The sequence below is a fragment of the Cnephaeus nilssonii genome (genome assembly GCF_951640355.1).
Source record: "Cnephaeus nilssonii genome assembly, chromosome: X".
NCBI classification, from domain to species: Eukaryota; Metazoa; Chordata; class Mammalia; order Chiroptera; family Vespertilionidae; genus Cnephaeus; species Cnephaeus nilssonii.
The window spans coordinates 125679110-125696162 of NC_137071.1; the positions used below are offsets into that span (position 1 = coordinate 125679110).

General features: G+C 39.8%; 1 protein-coding gene across 4 annotated transcripts in view; it reads left to right on the forward strand.

The window, feature by feature from the left end:
- Positions 1 to 17053, forward strand: part of SHROOM4 (shroom family member 4) — a 203370-nt gene that overhangs the window by 73522 nt on the left and 112795 nt on the right. For 3 of the 4 annotated variants that reach the window (XM_079765046.1, XM_079765045.1, XM_079765049.1), the window contains exon 2: positions 5984 to 6135. The exons of the other annotated variant lie outside the window; for it this stretch is intronic. In XM_079765046.1, the coding sequence (XP_079621172.1) occupies positions 5984 to 6135 (152 nt within the window). The remainder of the gene's footprint in view (positions 1 to 5983; positions 6136 to 17053) is intronic. 4 annotated transcript variants of the gene reach the window in all.

Below are 17053 nucleotides of genomic sequence, written 5' to 3' on the forward strand. Positions count from 1 at the left end.
CAGTGTAACCAATCGACTTGAGTTTATAAAGTGTGAACAGGACCACAATAAGTATATTGCTGATAGTGGAAGAAACCCTGAGTTTCCTCTTGCATAGTGATGTTTATTCCCCCTTATCTGACTTATGGAGACAACAGGATGATCTGGCTTGGTAGGATCAAAGACAAACTGACTTTTGGTTGCTGATGTAGGCTATAGTGCTTTGACTCCCTACCCCTTTCCATCACCAAATTCCTAGAGCTGAGTTTGGCTGACTGAGTTTTTGGCACAGATACTTAGAATTTGACTTGGGCTAATCCCTAGGGATATTCAATGATTTCAAGCTTAGAGGGCCTTTGTTGTGAGGATTAGTAAACTAGATGATGATTAAGCAATTGGGGAGGTGTCTATAGGTATAGGGTCTGCTGTGGCGCACAGCATAGTTCCCTTGGTCCAAGGTCAGGGGAACCCATGGGCCTGATTCACAGAACTTTACATTCTGGAACAGCCCCTTGTAGAATTTGGGCATCTGCTTCTTAGCTGGTAGAGGGAAAGAATATCTTCTCTCTTGATGTCTACCTCCTCCTTGATCTGTCTCCATACAGGGATTATTACTTAGAACCAGGCCTGTTTACTTTTTTTTTTTTTTTGCCTGCTTACATTTTTTTTTAATTGGTTGGTGTTTTTGAATTCTTCTTTATTTAAGAAAAAGGTTTTTGTTTTCTATTTTTCCTTTTGGAAACTGGAGTAAGGTGGAGAACATAAAATCAGAAACATTAGAGTTTCTTGTTTTTCTATTCTAGAGTACTTTGGAAATTTGAAAGGGATTTTGAAGCGAGAGAGTTGCTACAAGAGAGACAAAGTAGGGCAGCCGATATGTCCACAACCTGGAATTGGACTGTTGAAAGTCATGGCAAAGACATTGCAGAGATTTCAGACTGTATCTCCCCTGTCCAGGGCACTCTGATTAGTCTCTCCTAGCATGGTCAGATTCTAAGGGGTACCACTAGGGTACAGAGGGCAGATCAGAAATGTTCCCCAACTTGTGATCTACTCAGGATTTCAAACTAAGTTTTAGAATAAGCACAGACTTATCATTATTTTGCGGTCCTACTTCCTAATAGTTTAACTTCTTAAATCTAGCTTATCTCCACCTCTATATTTTCTTTCTATTTATTCCCTAGAAAAGGCCAAATTGCTGAATGAGTGTCTGAAGTGTTACTAGAAACAGAAAATCTTCTAGAGGGTACTAAATAGACATTCACAGGATATTCTATTTTCTTAAAGCAATGAAGTAACTGTATTCTGGGTGGACCTCTTCTGTCTATTTGCAACAAACAACAACAAACAAACCATCAATTTAAACAAGTAAACGTTTTTACCTTCTTAGACTAGCTGACGGATGTAGGAATATGGGCTGGTAATTTGGCCAGAAGGTTCTAGAACTGCCAAGAAAGTTTTAGTCAATGCCTGATTTTCCAATAAATTTCTTGTGGCAAGTAGAGATATTTACAGTCATGTCATTGATTTTTAATGATGCTCTTACACCATTGTTATAAGCATTCAGTACCATTTAGTTATCATTGCAGATGCTATTTCTTTTGCTGACAGCATTTTTCAAGATAAACCTGATTTAGCTTTTTTCTTCACTTTCTCATATCTTATAAATTTATTCAAAAGACCCAAGCAAGTATCTGCTAATATCTGACTAAATAAAAGCTACTAGAAAGCTAGTAAGTGCTGTTACGTCAATTTTTCTTTGCCTTTACTCTCAAGGGGCCGACTTGTCACTTTGTTGCCAGCTATCAGAGCATTTCATGCTACCTTAAGGACCCATCAAAAATTTCTAAATCATCAGCTCATTAGCACAAAATGGGGCTTGTTGGGGGCAACCAGGCTGGCAGGGGAGGGCAGTTGGGGGTTACTGGGCCAGTAGGGGAGGGCAGTTGGGGGCAATCGGGCTGGCAGGGGAGCAGTTAGGCATCGATCAGGCTGGCAGGGGAGTGGTTAGGGGGTGATCAAGCTGGCAGGCAGGCAATCGGTTGGGAGCCAGCAGTCCCGGATTGTGAGAGGGATGTCTGACTGCCGGTTTAGTCAGACATTCCCCCGAGGGGTCCAAGATTGGAGAGGGTGCAGGCTGGGCTGAGGAACACTACCCCCCCTCCCGGGCACGAATTTCATGCACCAGGCCTCTAGTAATAAATAATAATACAACTGTATATATACTTTTGCCCCACCCTGTATATATATTTTCCCCTCATTCTCTCCCTTCCTCCATTCTTTCCTTCTTTTTCTTTCCTTTTCTTTTCCATTTCCTTGCTAGAAAAATGAACAGCTGTTTTATCTTCTATATAAACAAATGTGTGGTTGAGCCATTGACCTGGAAAACTGGCTCTCAGGAGGCAAAACAATAAATGAAAGACATGCTGTTTCCCAGAAATCTATGTGGAAGCAGGGGAAGAGAAAGACTAGTGAACAATAGTTTTTTAAAAGCATAAAAAAATCAGGAGTATGAAAGAATCAGTTGTATAGCTCAGTAAATGCCCTGTGTCTGGGAAAGGACTAGTTTGGTGTATAGCCCAATATATCTTCAACCAAAGAGAGTTTCATACCCTGCTCTGGATCAGTCTGGACTCTGGGATTGTGCTTGGTGCCAATAATTGGCTGTTTTGTTGTTTGCAAATCCTCACACTTGTGCTAAAGTGGCATCGTCTGTCCTGAGGAGGATACTGCCAGTGACTGAGAAAGGGCATGGAATGGCAAAAGGGGCATGTAGTCAGCCTGAGGCTATAGTCTAAAAAAGAGTTCCTGCAAGGACTCAGATAATGGCAGCTGAAGTGGCAGTAGGGAATGCAAAATGCCTGAACTTTTGCTACAGCAATAACTAAGCATTTTAGTTTAAAAAGTACCCCTCTTTCATTTTCTGGCCTAGAATAAACAGAGATCTTGCTGATGTAACAAAGTGCTTAATTAACTCGAAGTGGTATTTAATATCAATACATATTGAAGGGAAGACTTGCTGTGGCTAACAGTAATATGGATAATTGAGTTGTATGAATAAAAAATGAGTAGAGTGAATTAAGACTAATGCACATCAACAGGAAAAATCTATTAGCAGTCATTAGTTAGATTCCTATTTGTGGTTGTTTGTTAGCCTAAGGAAGCCCTGTTGAAATTCCTGCCTGATGCTGAGGACCTTCCATGGATGCCAAAGGAATGAGTCATTCAAATAGAACTCCTGAAATTCAAGTATAGCATTTTTTTTTTTTTTTTGGCAGCAGGCAGCAGTGACTGTGGAGTAATAATGATAATGACAATGGAATAAGAGTGCAATCCTAATTAATTTGCTGAGAGTTGTTCCACATTTACCAATATAGGCTTGTTTTGAGTGGTGGCCCAGGTACTGGAACAAAGGTATATATATTCAAAGTCACTTGGCTAACCTATAATTTATCAAACAAAGATTAATTTAAAAACTGTTGGGTTAGCAGCAATAAATTTAATTACAGTCTGTGATTTAACTTAAAATTTCAATTTATTTGATGGGGTTTTTGAAATCCTGAATTAACATTTTTCTCTGCACTAAGGAGGGCACATCTGCCAAATTGCATATGAACTGGCCAACCTAAAGCTCAGCAATATTCTAACTTCCATGGTGTGGGATAGATTGGATGCTATTAAAAACTGAGAGAAAGATTGGAACAAGATTAGAAGTGTAAAAACACCTGCGGCAAAGACCAGCCCATAGTTACCCTACTTAGAATCTAATTTTCCCTAAGGATTGTGTGGTTTAATCACCCTCACCTCAATTTGCCCTTGGGAAAAAACAAACAAACAAACAAACAAACAAACACCTCTTTCTGATTCTATCAGTGGACTGGACCTTTTGTTACTAAACCATTTGTGTGGCTATATGAACTTTAGATGGTAATCCACCCTTGAATCTAGGAGTTGTGTGTGCCTTCCTCTTTTCTGTATGCCCAGCATGTTTTCCTGTGCATACTAGAAATTCACTAAAAACTTGAAGTCTGAATTAATGGATAGATGAGATGGATGGAATTGATGTTCCAATAGGTAGAACTCACTTTGGGGGTTGAAGGAATATATAACATACTAGAAGCCTGGTGCACCAAATTTGTGCAGTAGGAGGGGGGTCCCTTAGCCCAGCCTGTGCCCTCTCGCAGTCCAGGACCCCTCGGGGGATGTCCTCCTGCTGGCTTAGGCCTGCTCCCCAGGGATCGGGCCTAAGCCAGCAGTTGGACATCCCTCTCGCAGTCTGTGATCCCTTGCTCCTTATTGCCCACCTGCTCACTGCTCCTTACCTGCTTGCTGCTCCTTACTGCTCAGCTCACTGCATCTGCCCCCTGGTGGGGAAGGACTGCGGGAGGGCTCCAGGGCATGTCCAGCCTGTCTCACTCAGTCCCAATCAGTCAGACCCCAGCAGCAAGCTAACCTACTGGTCAGAGTGTCTGCCCCCTGGTGGTCAGTGCACATCATAGCGACTGATCAACTGGTCAACTGTCTGCCCCTTGTGGTCAGTGCACGTCATAGCAAGCAGTTGAGCAGCCTTAGTATATCATTAGCATATTATGCTTTGGTTGAACGGCCAACCAGACAACTGGACACTTAGCATATTAGGCTTTTATTATATAGGATAAAAGTAGCTATAAGCAAGGACCCTTGGGGGACATTCTGCTTTGATTTTCCTTTGTCTACCACAGTGGCTATTATTTATGACTTTGCTTTCAATGCCCCCCTTCTTGCCAAGATTGATCTTCTCAATGGAAATTCTCTAGGCTGTGGTGGAACAGTGAACACACAGGTTCCAAGCTTTTGGTAAATGCCCCCTATGTGCCAGACACTGGAAGCACTGTGCTGGGTAATTGTTGAAGAGACACAGATAAATGATCAATTACTTTGTTTGTGCATACTTTGTATCTTTTGAATTTACAATTCCATTCACAGAATATTGAACTAGAAGCTACCTCCAGAGTCAATCTCTGTATAATAATCAGAACTCTCACATTTATTGAGGACTTACTGCTCCCAGACACTTTGTATACTAACAACCCTGTGAGGTAGGTACTCTCATTATCTATATTTCACTTATAAGGTCCTCAAGACACAGAGATATTAGGTAACTTGCTCAGGGTTACACAGCTAGGAAGTACTAGAGCCAAGATCCAAACTCAAGTTTGTCAGAGTTCAAAGTCTGCTCAAAGATAGGAAAGGACTTGCCAAAGGTGATTTTGCTGGAGTCTAGCTCTTTCGACTCTAATTTACGTGCACATTTTGCTATGCCATTCTGCTACTCCAGCCCATATTGTGGGGTTCCTTCCAAGCATAATTTTCATGTTTAGAAGTGCTTGTCTCCCTAGATCAGTGGTTCTCAACCTTCCTAATGCCGCAACCCTTTAATACAGTTCCTCATGTTGTGGTGACCCCCAACCATAAAGTTATTTTCGTTGCTACTTCATAATTGTAATTTTGCTACTGTTATGAATCGTAATGTAAATATCTGTGTTTTCTGATGGTCTTAGGTGAACCGCTGCTGTAGAGCCTAAGACCATCAGAAAACACAGATATTTACATTACGATTCATTAACAGTAGCAAAATTACAGTTATGAAGTAGCAACGAAAATAATTTTATGGTTGGGGGTCACCACAACATGAGGAACTATATTAAAGGGTTGTGGCATTAGAAAGGTTGAGAACCACTGCCCTAGATGGACATATTGTATTATTATTATGTTGCCTCCTTCCTCAAAGGCTTGCCCAAGCTTTACCTTCAGTAAATAATGGTCTATGATCAGCTTCTTAGCTGCTGCCTGGAGCTTCCTGGAGCCATTCCTCACCCACCTCCCTGCCTCCCCCCTGCCCCAGCCCTGCCATGCCCCACTGCAGTACTACTTGTGGCTTAGAGGTTGGGAGGAGCCAGAGAGTAGAATTTTGGGGAAGGATTTGCCTCACCACCTGCTTTCTATCTTGTTCTCTGCAACACAGATTGAAGATGGGGGCAAGGCAGCCTTGTCCCAGAAGATGAGGACTGGTGATGAGCTGGTGAATATCAATGGCACTCCATTGTATGGCTCCCGCCAAGAGGCCCTCATCCTCATCAAAGGCTCCTTCAGGATCCTCAAGCTGATTGTCAGGAGGTAAGGTACAGGGAAATTTCCTGCACGGTGCAAGGGCTGCCAAAACCACTTGGTTGGTAGTAAAGCCTCAATAGAGTCATATCTCTATCAAAATCACCAAGGAAAGAGTTGTTTCCCATGAACAGAATTCTGTACACAAATGAAGAATACTGTATTAGGAGAAAGGCCTTTGGTTCAAATCCTGGCTCTGTCACATACTATCTGTGTCTTTTGTATAAATTTACTTTACCTCTGCAAGATTCTGTCTTATTTGCTATTGAGAGAAAAAAATGACTCAATGCACACCAAGGGCCTACCTAACCCACCGTTTTTCTGTCTTCTTCATAACAGGCTGCCACTGCTCAACCACGTAGATTTAAAGAGACCCTACTACCTTCCATGGTAGACATTCTGGAGGCTGTGGAAAACTCTAAGATAGAAACCCTGCCCTTGAGGAGTGTACAGTTTAGCAGGGGAGAAAGGATTCACATGTTATTAATTAGCAACATAATTTTGAAGAAAGCAATTAAGGAGATTTCACAGTGAAGGGTGATTGTCAAATGGATTGTTCAAACAGATATTGCTATTAGAGTTCAAGAGAAAGAGAGGACCTTCAGAAGAGATTGATAGGGCAAGACTTCATAGAGGAGGTGAAATTTGAGCTCAAGGGTGGGTAGAACTTGACAAACAAACCATCTGACGGAAAAGGGCACTCCAGGTAAGTTGAGTGGCATAAACAGAAGGAAGGTAAGGGCATTTTAGAACAGTCATTCTACTGCCACCAAACATCTGCCTACTGGTTAGCTTTCCACATGGCTGCTGCATCTTTGCTCTGTACTACTGAAAATTATACTTAATGTCTATTAGCTTGTTTTCTATACATATGCCTAGGTTTCTCCATATTAAATATTTTTATTATAAAAAAGAATTTAAAGCATCCTTCCACAATTATACTTTCCCCTCTAGCTACTATCCTATCTTCTTTCTTTTGCTGATACTCAGTCTTTCAAAAGGAGATTCTATAATCACTGTCTCTACTTCTTCACCTACCATTTTGCTTTTTACCCATTGCAGTCTGAATTTGACCCTTAGAACTCCACTGAAACTATTCTGTCAAATCTGCATATTACTTCCTAACTGCCAAAATCAATGGATTATTTTCAATCTTCATCATATACAATTTATACATAGCCTTTGACTTTGTTGCTATGGATTATGCCCACCTTTGTGAAACTCCTTTCTTGCTTTCAAGATATCCATTTACTTGTTCTTTTCTTACCTCTCTGTTCATTTTTAAATGTTATTTATTTTTATTTTAAAATTAAATTTATTGGGATGACATTGGTTAATATGATCATACAGGTTTCAGGTGTGGTGGGTTTCTATGTTACAAGATCTGTATATTGCCCTGTGTGCCCACCACCCAAAGTCAAATCTTCTCCTGTCACCATATATGGGACTCCCATTCCCTGTGGCAACCACCACACTGCTGTTTGTGTCCATGAGTCTCAGTTTTATATCCCACATATGAGTGAACTCATATGGTTCTTAGCTTTTTCTGACTGACTTTTTTCACTTAGCATAATATTCTCAAGGTCCATCCATGTTGTTGCAAATGGTGCTATTTCAGCCTTTCTGATGGCTGAGTAGTACTCCATTGTGTATATGGACCACATCTTCTCTATCCAGTCCTCTATCGCAGGACACTTTGGTTGTCTCCATGTCTTGGCCACCATGAATAATGCTGCAATGAACATAGGGGTGCATATATCTTTGTGAATACACATTTTCGAGTTTTTCAGGTATATATCCAGGAGAGGGATTGCTGGGTTTTATTCTTAATTTTTTGAGGAATCGCCAGACTGTTTGCCATAGTGGTTGTACCAGTCAACATTCCCACCAGCAGTGAATGACCTTTTCTCCACAACCTCTCTAACACTTGTTATTACTTATCTTGATAGTGTGAGGTGCTATCTCATTATAGTTTTGATTTGCATTTTTTTTTTTACTTTTCTTTTTTTTTAAATTGGGGTGACATTAGTCAACATGAAGATATAGGTTTCATGTGTGGACTACTAATTTACAAAATCTGTATATAGGACCGTGTGCCCACCACCCAAAGTCAAAGCTTCTCCTGTCACCTCATATTAGGACCACTTTTCCCCCCACCCTCTCCCTCTGGCAACCACCACACTGCTGTTTGTGTTCATAAGTTTCAGTTTTATATTCTAAATATGAGTTAACTCATATAGTTCTTAGCTTTTTCTGTTTGACTTACTTCACTTCGCATAATGTTCTCAAGGTCCATCCTTGTTGTAAATTATGCTATTTCATCTTTTTTATGGGTGTGTAGTACTCCATTGTGTATATATACCACATCTTCTTTATCCAGTCTTCTTTGATTTGTATTTCTGTAATTGCTAGTGAGGTTGAACATCTTTTCATATATTTATTGTCTGTTTGTATGTCTTCTTGGGAAAGGTTCCTGTTCAGGCCCTCTGCCCATTTTTTTGATTGGGATGTTTGTTTGGTGTTGAGTTTTATGAGTTCTTTATATATTTTGGAAATTAAACCTTTGTAGGAGCTACTGTTTACAAATATCATATCTCATTTGGTTGGCTGCCTCTTTGTTCTTAATGTTCATTTTTAAAAAAACCAGGTTCCTACCTACTCTTCCTTTAACCATTTCTTAAATGTTGGTGTTTCCCCTACTACCATCCTTCCTGACTTCATTAATATGCCATCAAAAAATCTCACCCAGTTCCAGAGCTTCAATTATTATCTATATGTGTATGAGTATATCTCCTGTGCCCTAGACTCATATAACCAACTTCCCATTGGACATTTATACTTAGATGTCTCAGAAGCATTTCAAGGACAACATGCTCAAAACCTAAAATGTAATCTCTTTCTAAGCTCCTTATCACAGTGGTTGAGACAACCATGCCCTTAGTTAACCAAGCCAGAAACACAGAAGCCACCTTTAATTCTTCCATTGTTCTCATGCTCCACATCTAAATGTTTTATCCTGAGGAAAGAATAATTAAGAATGAAAGGGTTTTGAGTTAGTAGGGGTGAAGTTATATAGGATCCCAATCATTTACTGGTATTATATTACTTTCTGGTATCTAATATTAATATTAAGCCATGCCTCCTCATGTATTTGGATAGGAGGTGACATCTTAAGCAATGCCTTATACAATACACACATTGTCACTGACTCAATCTTCAATTGGTCATGATTTAGGTTATAAATAAGGCTTCTTGGAGGGGTAGCTTAGTGCATTTGGCAGAGTTTTGTTTTGGAGTCAGATAATCCCATGTATGTTACTTCCTAGCTCTGTCATATGGGAAATAGTAGTTATTATATAATGGCATCGTTGTATTGATTAAATGAAGCAATTTATGTAAAATGCCTTTTTCATAATGGGTTATCAATGAATTTCAGTCTCATTTCTTTCCCTAGGACATAAAAGAAGCATAATTGGGATAACCAAACACTATTAAATAAGGAGAACATCAGAACTGTAGTGTACTTTGCAACATAACCTTCAGAGAACATGATTTGCTGGGAAATCATTTAGAGGCGACAAAGATCTGAACAGGAAATAAAGGTCCCTGTGAGATACTGATTATACAGAGATACCAGAAATACCAGCACTTTGCAGAAATGTAGACACCATGCAGGGTGACTTATGAGCCAGTCATAATAATGAGAGTGTTCAGGTGTGTCACTCACTCATCTTCCCTTGGTAAGCTCCAAGTCCTCTTTCTCTTACTTATAGCAACATCAGCCACTACCTACCAGGCCTTTGGAGATAGTAGGGGCCCTTTTGTTTTCATTGGTGTGGCAGTTCCCATGGCTCCCTGAACCTATGTAGTTTACCTTTTCAATCTTTCCAGCCCTTATTGGAGGAGACTTTCAATGGCATAATTTATAATATGATGCTGCCCTCTTGTGGAAAACATAACCTTCACCTGTAGACTACCCTGAGGATAGTAGAGGAAGGACAATTATTCATTCTTGTAGGGGTAAGTTATTCCTCAAATTTATGAAAGAGCTCTTAGCACATAAAATAAATGTGTTCTCCCTGAAATTTAGTATTTACACTAATGTTTTAGAATAAGGTAGAAAGACTTTGGTTTGAGTAAGCAATCAACTGATGAAGATTCAACACTGAGCTTTAGGTCTAGGCTTGAGTCCTTTGGGATGAATATAAAAAGAGGGAACTGTATAATATGGCCTATTCTGAAAAGCCAGCCCAGCTCTTCCTCCTATATTGCCTTTAGATAATGATCAACAATATCAGAAGTCTAGGTGTTACCTTCAACTCTTCTCCCTTGCCCCAGTCCCCATCAATCCAGTTCCCTTCAATCCAGTCCCCTAAAAACCTCTCTGTAGCCTTTTTCTTAATTCAATCATTCATAATTTCTGCCTTCTCATCTTTTGGTCTTAGCTCCTTCCAATCAATATAACCTCCAAATAAGTTATCTTATCATGTCATTTACCTATTTGAAAAAACAACAACAACATACCAATAACAATAATCATACAATTATTTTTGTCCCAAGAAATTCATTTTATAATGATAAAAGATATAAGCTATATTTAGGATATTGTAGTCATAGACCTTTTTTGTTTTCTTTCTTCAAAAAATGGCATCCAAATATGTAAAGAAAAAACTGTAATACAAGAAGAAAAATTAAAGAAATGTCTGTATGGGAGATATCCATGTAATTTAATCATTACAGAAAAAGTATACCAAAAATATAAGTACTTAGAATATTTGAAAAGCATAATCCATCAAGTCTAATTAATAAATATAAAAATATTTTAAATTTCTTTATTGATTAAGGTATTACATATGTCTTCTTATCCCCCCATATAAAAATATTTTTATGGATAATGAATACTCTCTTTTCTGAGAACATTTTCAGAAAACAGAGAAATAGTCACAGGATATATATATATATATATATATATATATATATATATATATATTTGTATTTATTGTTGACAGTATTACAGATGTCCCCCACCCCTCCCCTTTCCCCCCCTCCATCTAGACCCTGCCCCACACCAGGCCTTCTCCACACTATTGTCTGTGTCTATGGATTATGCATATATGCATATATGTTCTTTGATTAATCTTTTCCTGCCCTCCTACCTCCTTGCCTCTGAGATATGTTAGTCTGCTCCATGCCTCCATGTCTCAGGACCTTTGAGTAGTATGGACACTATAATGATGTAAATTCTTTGAATCTATGAACACAGTATATGCCTCCACTTGTTTGTGTCTTCTTCTATTTCTTTTTTTAATGTCCTATAGTTTTCCCAGTACAAGTGTATTAATTACCTCCTTGGTTAAGTTTATTTCCAGTTATTTATTTCCTTCCTTCTACTTACTCTGTGCTTTTCTTGTTGTTTTCTAATTCTTTAAGTTGTATGGTTAAATAGTTTATTATTAATTTTTCTTGTGTCTTTAGGTAGGCTTGTAATGCTATGAACTTCCCTCTCAGGACTGTTCTTGCTGTGTCCCATAGATTTTGGCTGTTGTGTGTTTGTTTTTGTTTGCTTCCAGGAAGATTTTAATTTCTTCCTTGATCTCGTTGGTAAGCCATTTTATTGTTTAATAACATGCTATTTAGCTATTTATCATGTGTTTGAATGTTTTTGAGTTTTTTATTGTAATCGATTTCTGGTTTCATGCCATTGTGATCTGAGAAAATACTTGATATGCTATCAATTTCCTTGAACTTGTTAAAACTTATTTTGTGTTCTAATATATCATCTATCTTTGAGAATGTTCCATATGCACTTGAGAAGAATGTATATTCTGCTGCTTTGGCATGAAATGTTCTCTAAATATCAATTAAATCCATCTGATTAGTATGTCATTTAAGGTGGCTGTTTCCTTGTGTGTGTTTTTCTAAATCTGGAAATCTATCTAGTGGTATCAGTGAGGTCTTAAAGTCCCCTACTATGACGTATTGCTATCACTCTGTCCTTTAAAGTCTACCAAGAGTTTTTTTAAACATATACACTGAGTGGCCAGATTATTATGATCTCTGAACACATAATAATCTGGCCACTCAGTATATATATTTTAGAGGCTCAGTGCATGAATTCGTGCATGGGTGTGGTTCGGCCAGCCTGGCCAGAGGGAGGGGACATGGGCGGTTGGCCGGCCTGCCTGCTGGTCGAACTCCTGGTCGAGGGGGCAATTTTCATATTAGCCTTTTATTATATAGGATATACACTCAGTGGCCAGATTATTATGTGTTTGGAGATCATAATAATCTGGCCACTCAGTGTATTTAGGTGTTCCTATGTTGGATGAGTATATATTTACAAGAGTTATATTTTCTTATTGTATCAAATTCTTTATTATTATGTAGTGCCCTTCTCTATTTTATAGCCTTTGTTTTGAAATCTATTTTGTCAGATATGAGTACTGCTACCCCAACTTTTTAAAAAATTTCTATTTGCATGGAATATTTTTCCCCATTCCTTCACTTTCAGTTTGTGTGAATCTTTTGTTCTGAGGTGGATCACTTCTAGACAGCATGTATATGGCTCATGTTTTCTTCTCCATTCAGCTACCCTATGTATTTTGATTGGAGCATTTAGTTCACTTATATTTAAGGTTACTATTGATAGGTACTTATTTATTGCCATTTTTCTTTATACTTATTTTCCTCTCTCTTTCTTATTTTATTGTTTAAAGTATTACACATGTCTCCTTTTTCCCTGATTGACCCCTCCCAGGGCACTCCCAAACCCCAGGAAATGCCCCCACCACCCCAGTGTCTGTGTCCGTTGGTTATGCTAGTATGCATGCATACAAGACCTTTGGCTGATCTCTTATTCCCCCCACCCTCCCTGCCTTCCCTTTGAGGTTGGATGGTCTGCTCAGTGTTTCTTTTTCTGGTTCTATTTTTGTTCATCAGTTTATGATGTTCGTTATATCCCACATATGAGTGAGATCATGTGATATTTATCTTTCTCTGATTGGTTTATTTCGCTTATCATAATGCTCTCCAGGTCCATCCATGCTGTTGCAAATGGTAAGAATTTCTTCTTTTTTACTGCAGCGTAGTATTCCATTGTGTAGATGTACCACAGTTTTCTAATCCACTCATCTGCTGATGGGCACTTAGGCTGTTTCCAAATCTTAGCTATGGTGAATTGTGCTGCTATGAACATAGGGGTGCATATATCCTTTCAGATTGGTGTTTCCAGTTTCTTAGGATATATTCCTAGGAGTGGGATCACTGGGCCAAATGGGAATTCCATTTTCAGTTTTTTGAGGAAACTCCATACTGTTTTCCACGGTGGCTGCATCAGTCTGCATTCCCACCAGCAGTGCACAAGGGTTCCTTTTTCTCCACATCCTCCCCAGCACTTTTCGTTTGTTGATTTGTTGATGATAGCCATTCTGACAGGTGTGAGATGGTACCACATTGTCGTTTTGATTTGCATCTCTCAGATGATTAGTGACTTGGTGTTGGTCTTTTTGGGTTCAACTTAGACTTGTGTGAGTTTTTTCTTCCTCAAATCAGAAAATTTCTGTCATTATTTCTTCCAACAGGTTTTCTATTTCTTGCTCAGTTTCCTCTCCTTCTGACTCCCCTATCATGTGTATGTTGTTTTATTTTGTGTTGTTCCAAAGCTCCCTTAGGTTCTCCTCCTGCTTTTTTTATAAAATATATTTCTTTATTGCTTTCAGAGAGAAATGGAGAAGGATAGAGTTATGGAAACATCAGTGATGAGAGAGAATTGATCGGCTGCCTCCTGCTTGCCCGCCACTGGGGATTGAGTCCGCAACCCAGGCATTTGCCCTTGGCCGGAATCAAACCTGGGACCCTTCAGTCCACAGGCTGATGCTCTATCCACTGAGCCAAGCCGGCTAGGGCTCTCCTGCTTTTTAAATTTTGTTTCCAGTTGCTGCTCTGCTTGGGTGTTTCTTTCTACCTTGTCTTCTAACTCACTGTGGTCCTCAGCTTCTTCTAATCTACTGTTGATACTCCCCATTGTGTTCTTTTTTTAAATTATATTTTATTGATTTTTTACAGAAAGGAAGAGAGAGGGATAGAGAGTTAGAAACATCAATCAGCTGCCTCTTGTACACCCCCCACCGGGGACGTGCCCGCAACCAAGGTACATGCCCTTGACCGGAATCGAACCCGGGACCCTTCAGTCCGCAGGCCGACGCTCTATCCACTGAGCCAAACCGGTTTTGACCCCATTGTGTTCTTTATTGCAGCTATATCATTCTTCATTTCCACCTGGTTCTTCTTCATTTCCTCTTTTTTAAAAAAAACACACACACACATTTTTTATTGATTTCGGAAAGGAAGGGAGAGGGAGAAAAAAATAGAAACATCAGTGATGACAGGGAATCATTGATTGGCTGCCTCCTGCATGCCCCCCATGGGGGATAGATCCTGCAACCCTGGCATGTGCCCTTGACTGGAATCAAACCGAGGACCCTTCAGTCCACAGGTTGACACTATCTACTGAGCAAAACTGGCTAGGGCTCTTCATTACCTCTTGATTCTTACACACGTTATTGAATTTATCTTCCATCCTTTTAGGTGTCCTTATGACCATGGCTCTGAATTATTTCTCTGACAAATTTCTTGCCTCCATTTCATTTACTTCCTTTTCTGGTGATTCCTCCTTTTATTTCATATGGGGGCTGTTTATTTGTCTCCCTGTTTTTGCTGTTCCTTTGTGGTTGTTTATGTGTATTAGATCAAACTTCTATGTCACCCAGATTCTTTTGAGTTTTTCTTATATAGTAGACTAGAAGCCTGGTGCATGAAATTTGTGCACTCGGGGGGTGTCCCTCAGCCCAACCTGCACCCTCTCACAGTCTGGGAGCCCTTGGGGGATATACAACTGACTGCTTAGGCCTGTTCCCTGCATGGAGCAGGCCTAAGCTGGCAGTTGGACATCCTTAGCACTGCTGCAAAGTTGGGAGAGACTCCTGTCACCACTGCTGTACTCATAAGCCATGAGCCCAGCTTCTGGCTGAGTGGTGCTCCCGTTGTGGGAGTGCACTGACCACCAGGGGGCAGCACCTGCATTGAGCGTCTGCCCCCTGGTGGTCATTGTGCATCATAGCGACCAGTCATTCTGCTATTCGGTCAATTTGCATATTAGCCTTTTATTATATAGGATGTTTTGTGGGACCCTATTGTGCAATCTCTCTGGTCTTCTGGGCTGGGTATTCTAGGGATGTCCCTTACTTAGGATATTTCAGTTCTCTTGGTGTAGTTGGGTTTTGAGTGTTATTGTCCTGATTGTGGATGGAGTCTTCTCTCAGGGTGTCTGGTTATGTAGTTTACTCTCTACCATGCTGACTGAAAAGCACAAAATACAACTCGACAAGACATGACACAGAGGGAACAAAACACAAATGTATTCACGACACCGATAACCCCAATAAAAGTGACCACCAGATAAAAGAATTAGGAGAGAGAAAAGAGAGCAAAAAATGATATTGAGAAAAGGAAAAAATGTAAGAGAAAAAAGAAAAAGAAGAAAAAAGAAGGGGAAAATATACATATATGGGGAGAAAACTCCACAAAACAAACAAGCAAACCAAAAAGTGCAAATAACAAACACCCAGAAAAAAAAGAGGGGGGGGGCATAATCTGTAGAAGCAGAGCTTATTTTCCAGAAATTAATGTAATTAATGTAAAGGAATTGAATGAATAGGGGAATGGCCTCAGTTCAGTATAGAGAATGTAGAAAGAGAATGAGTGGATAAGAAGAAAATTAAACAAACAAACAAAATAATCAGTAAATAAAAAAATAAAAAGACTAAAAATGTTTTTTTGTCTTTATCTATCTATACATTCATCTATTTTTGGAAAAGGAGAATAGAGGAGAGAGCATATAGGATTGAGTTTAGGGAGTGAAACTAAGCTATTAGGAGAAGAAGAGAGCAAGAGTAGAGGAAAAACAAAAGCATAAAAATTGGCTAGCGAAGAAACAGAAAAGAGAAGGGTGCATGGACTTGGAGCAGGGGAGAGGAAATTAGTTATATGAGTAAGCCAACTGATACTACAATAATAATAATGCTTCAATAAAGCAGATAAAGAAGAACAATTTTTAACGAGAGGTAAAAAGAAAGGAGAGAGAAAACTAAAGCAGGAATAGGAGACGAGAAACAGGATGAAAAAGGGAGAAGTGAGGAAGAAAAGGGTAGCAAAAAAGAAAAATTAAGATAAAGTAAAATAATGATCCTACATAATAAAAAGGTAATATGCAAATTGCATCACTCCGCAACGCCCACGATTGGGCCGGCTGGAGGCGTGGGGGGTGGGACTCAAGGTGGCCGGCGCTGCGGAAGGACCTATGGGGCCGGCGGAAGACGCTGGTGGCGGAACTCGGGGTGGCCAATTGTGTGGCTGCCGTCACCAGTTTTCCGCCAGCAGCAGTTTTCCTCTGCCCACCCACCGATCGGAGCGCCTCCCGATCTGAGTTCCTCTCGGGGTAGCCGATCATGCTGGCGGGAGGCGCTCTGATCGGCGGGTGGCCAGAGGAAAACTGCTGCTGGCGGAAAACTGGTGCCAGCAGCCAGGTGAAGGAAAAGTCTATTGCACGAAACTTCGTGCAACGGACTTCTAGTAAAAAATAAAAATAGAGTGCAGAAAAATAATCCAAAAAAATGAAAGGTAAAAATAAAAAAAAATAAAATGAAGAAAAAAAGTTTTTTTTCTTTCTTTCTTAAAATAAAAAAGTGAAGTTTTGTTCTCTTTAGCTGTGTTTTAATGTCCCATGGGGGCTGGTTTAAGACCCCTCTGTACTGTTCTGTCTGCCATTTCTCAGTTTCCTGTTAGGTAGTCAGCACCATGTTGAAGTTCACAGTGAGTCACTACTCCTCTGTGTCTGACTCCACAGCCTTGGTTTCAGGCAGGCGAGACC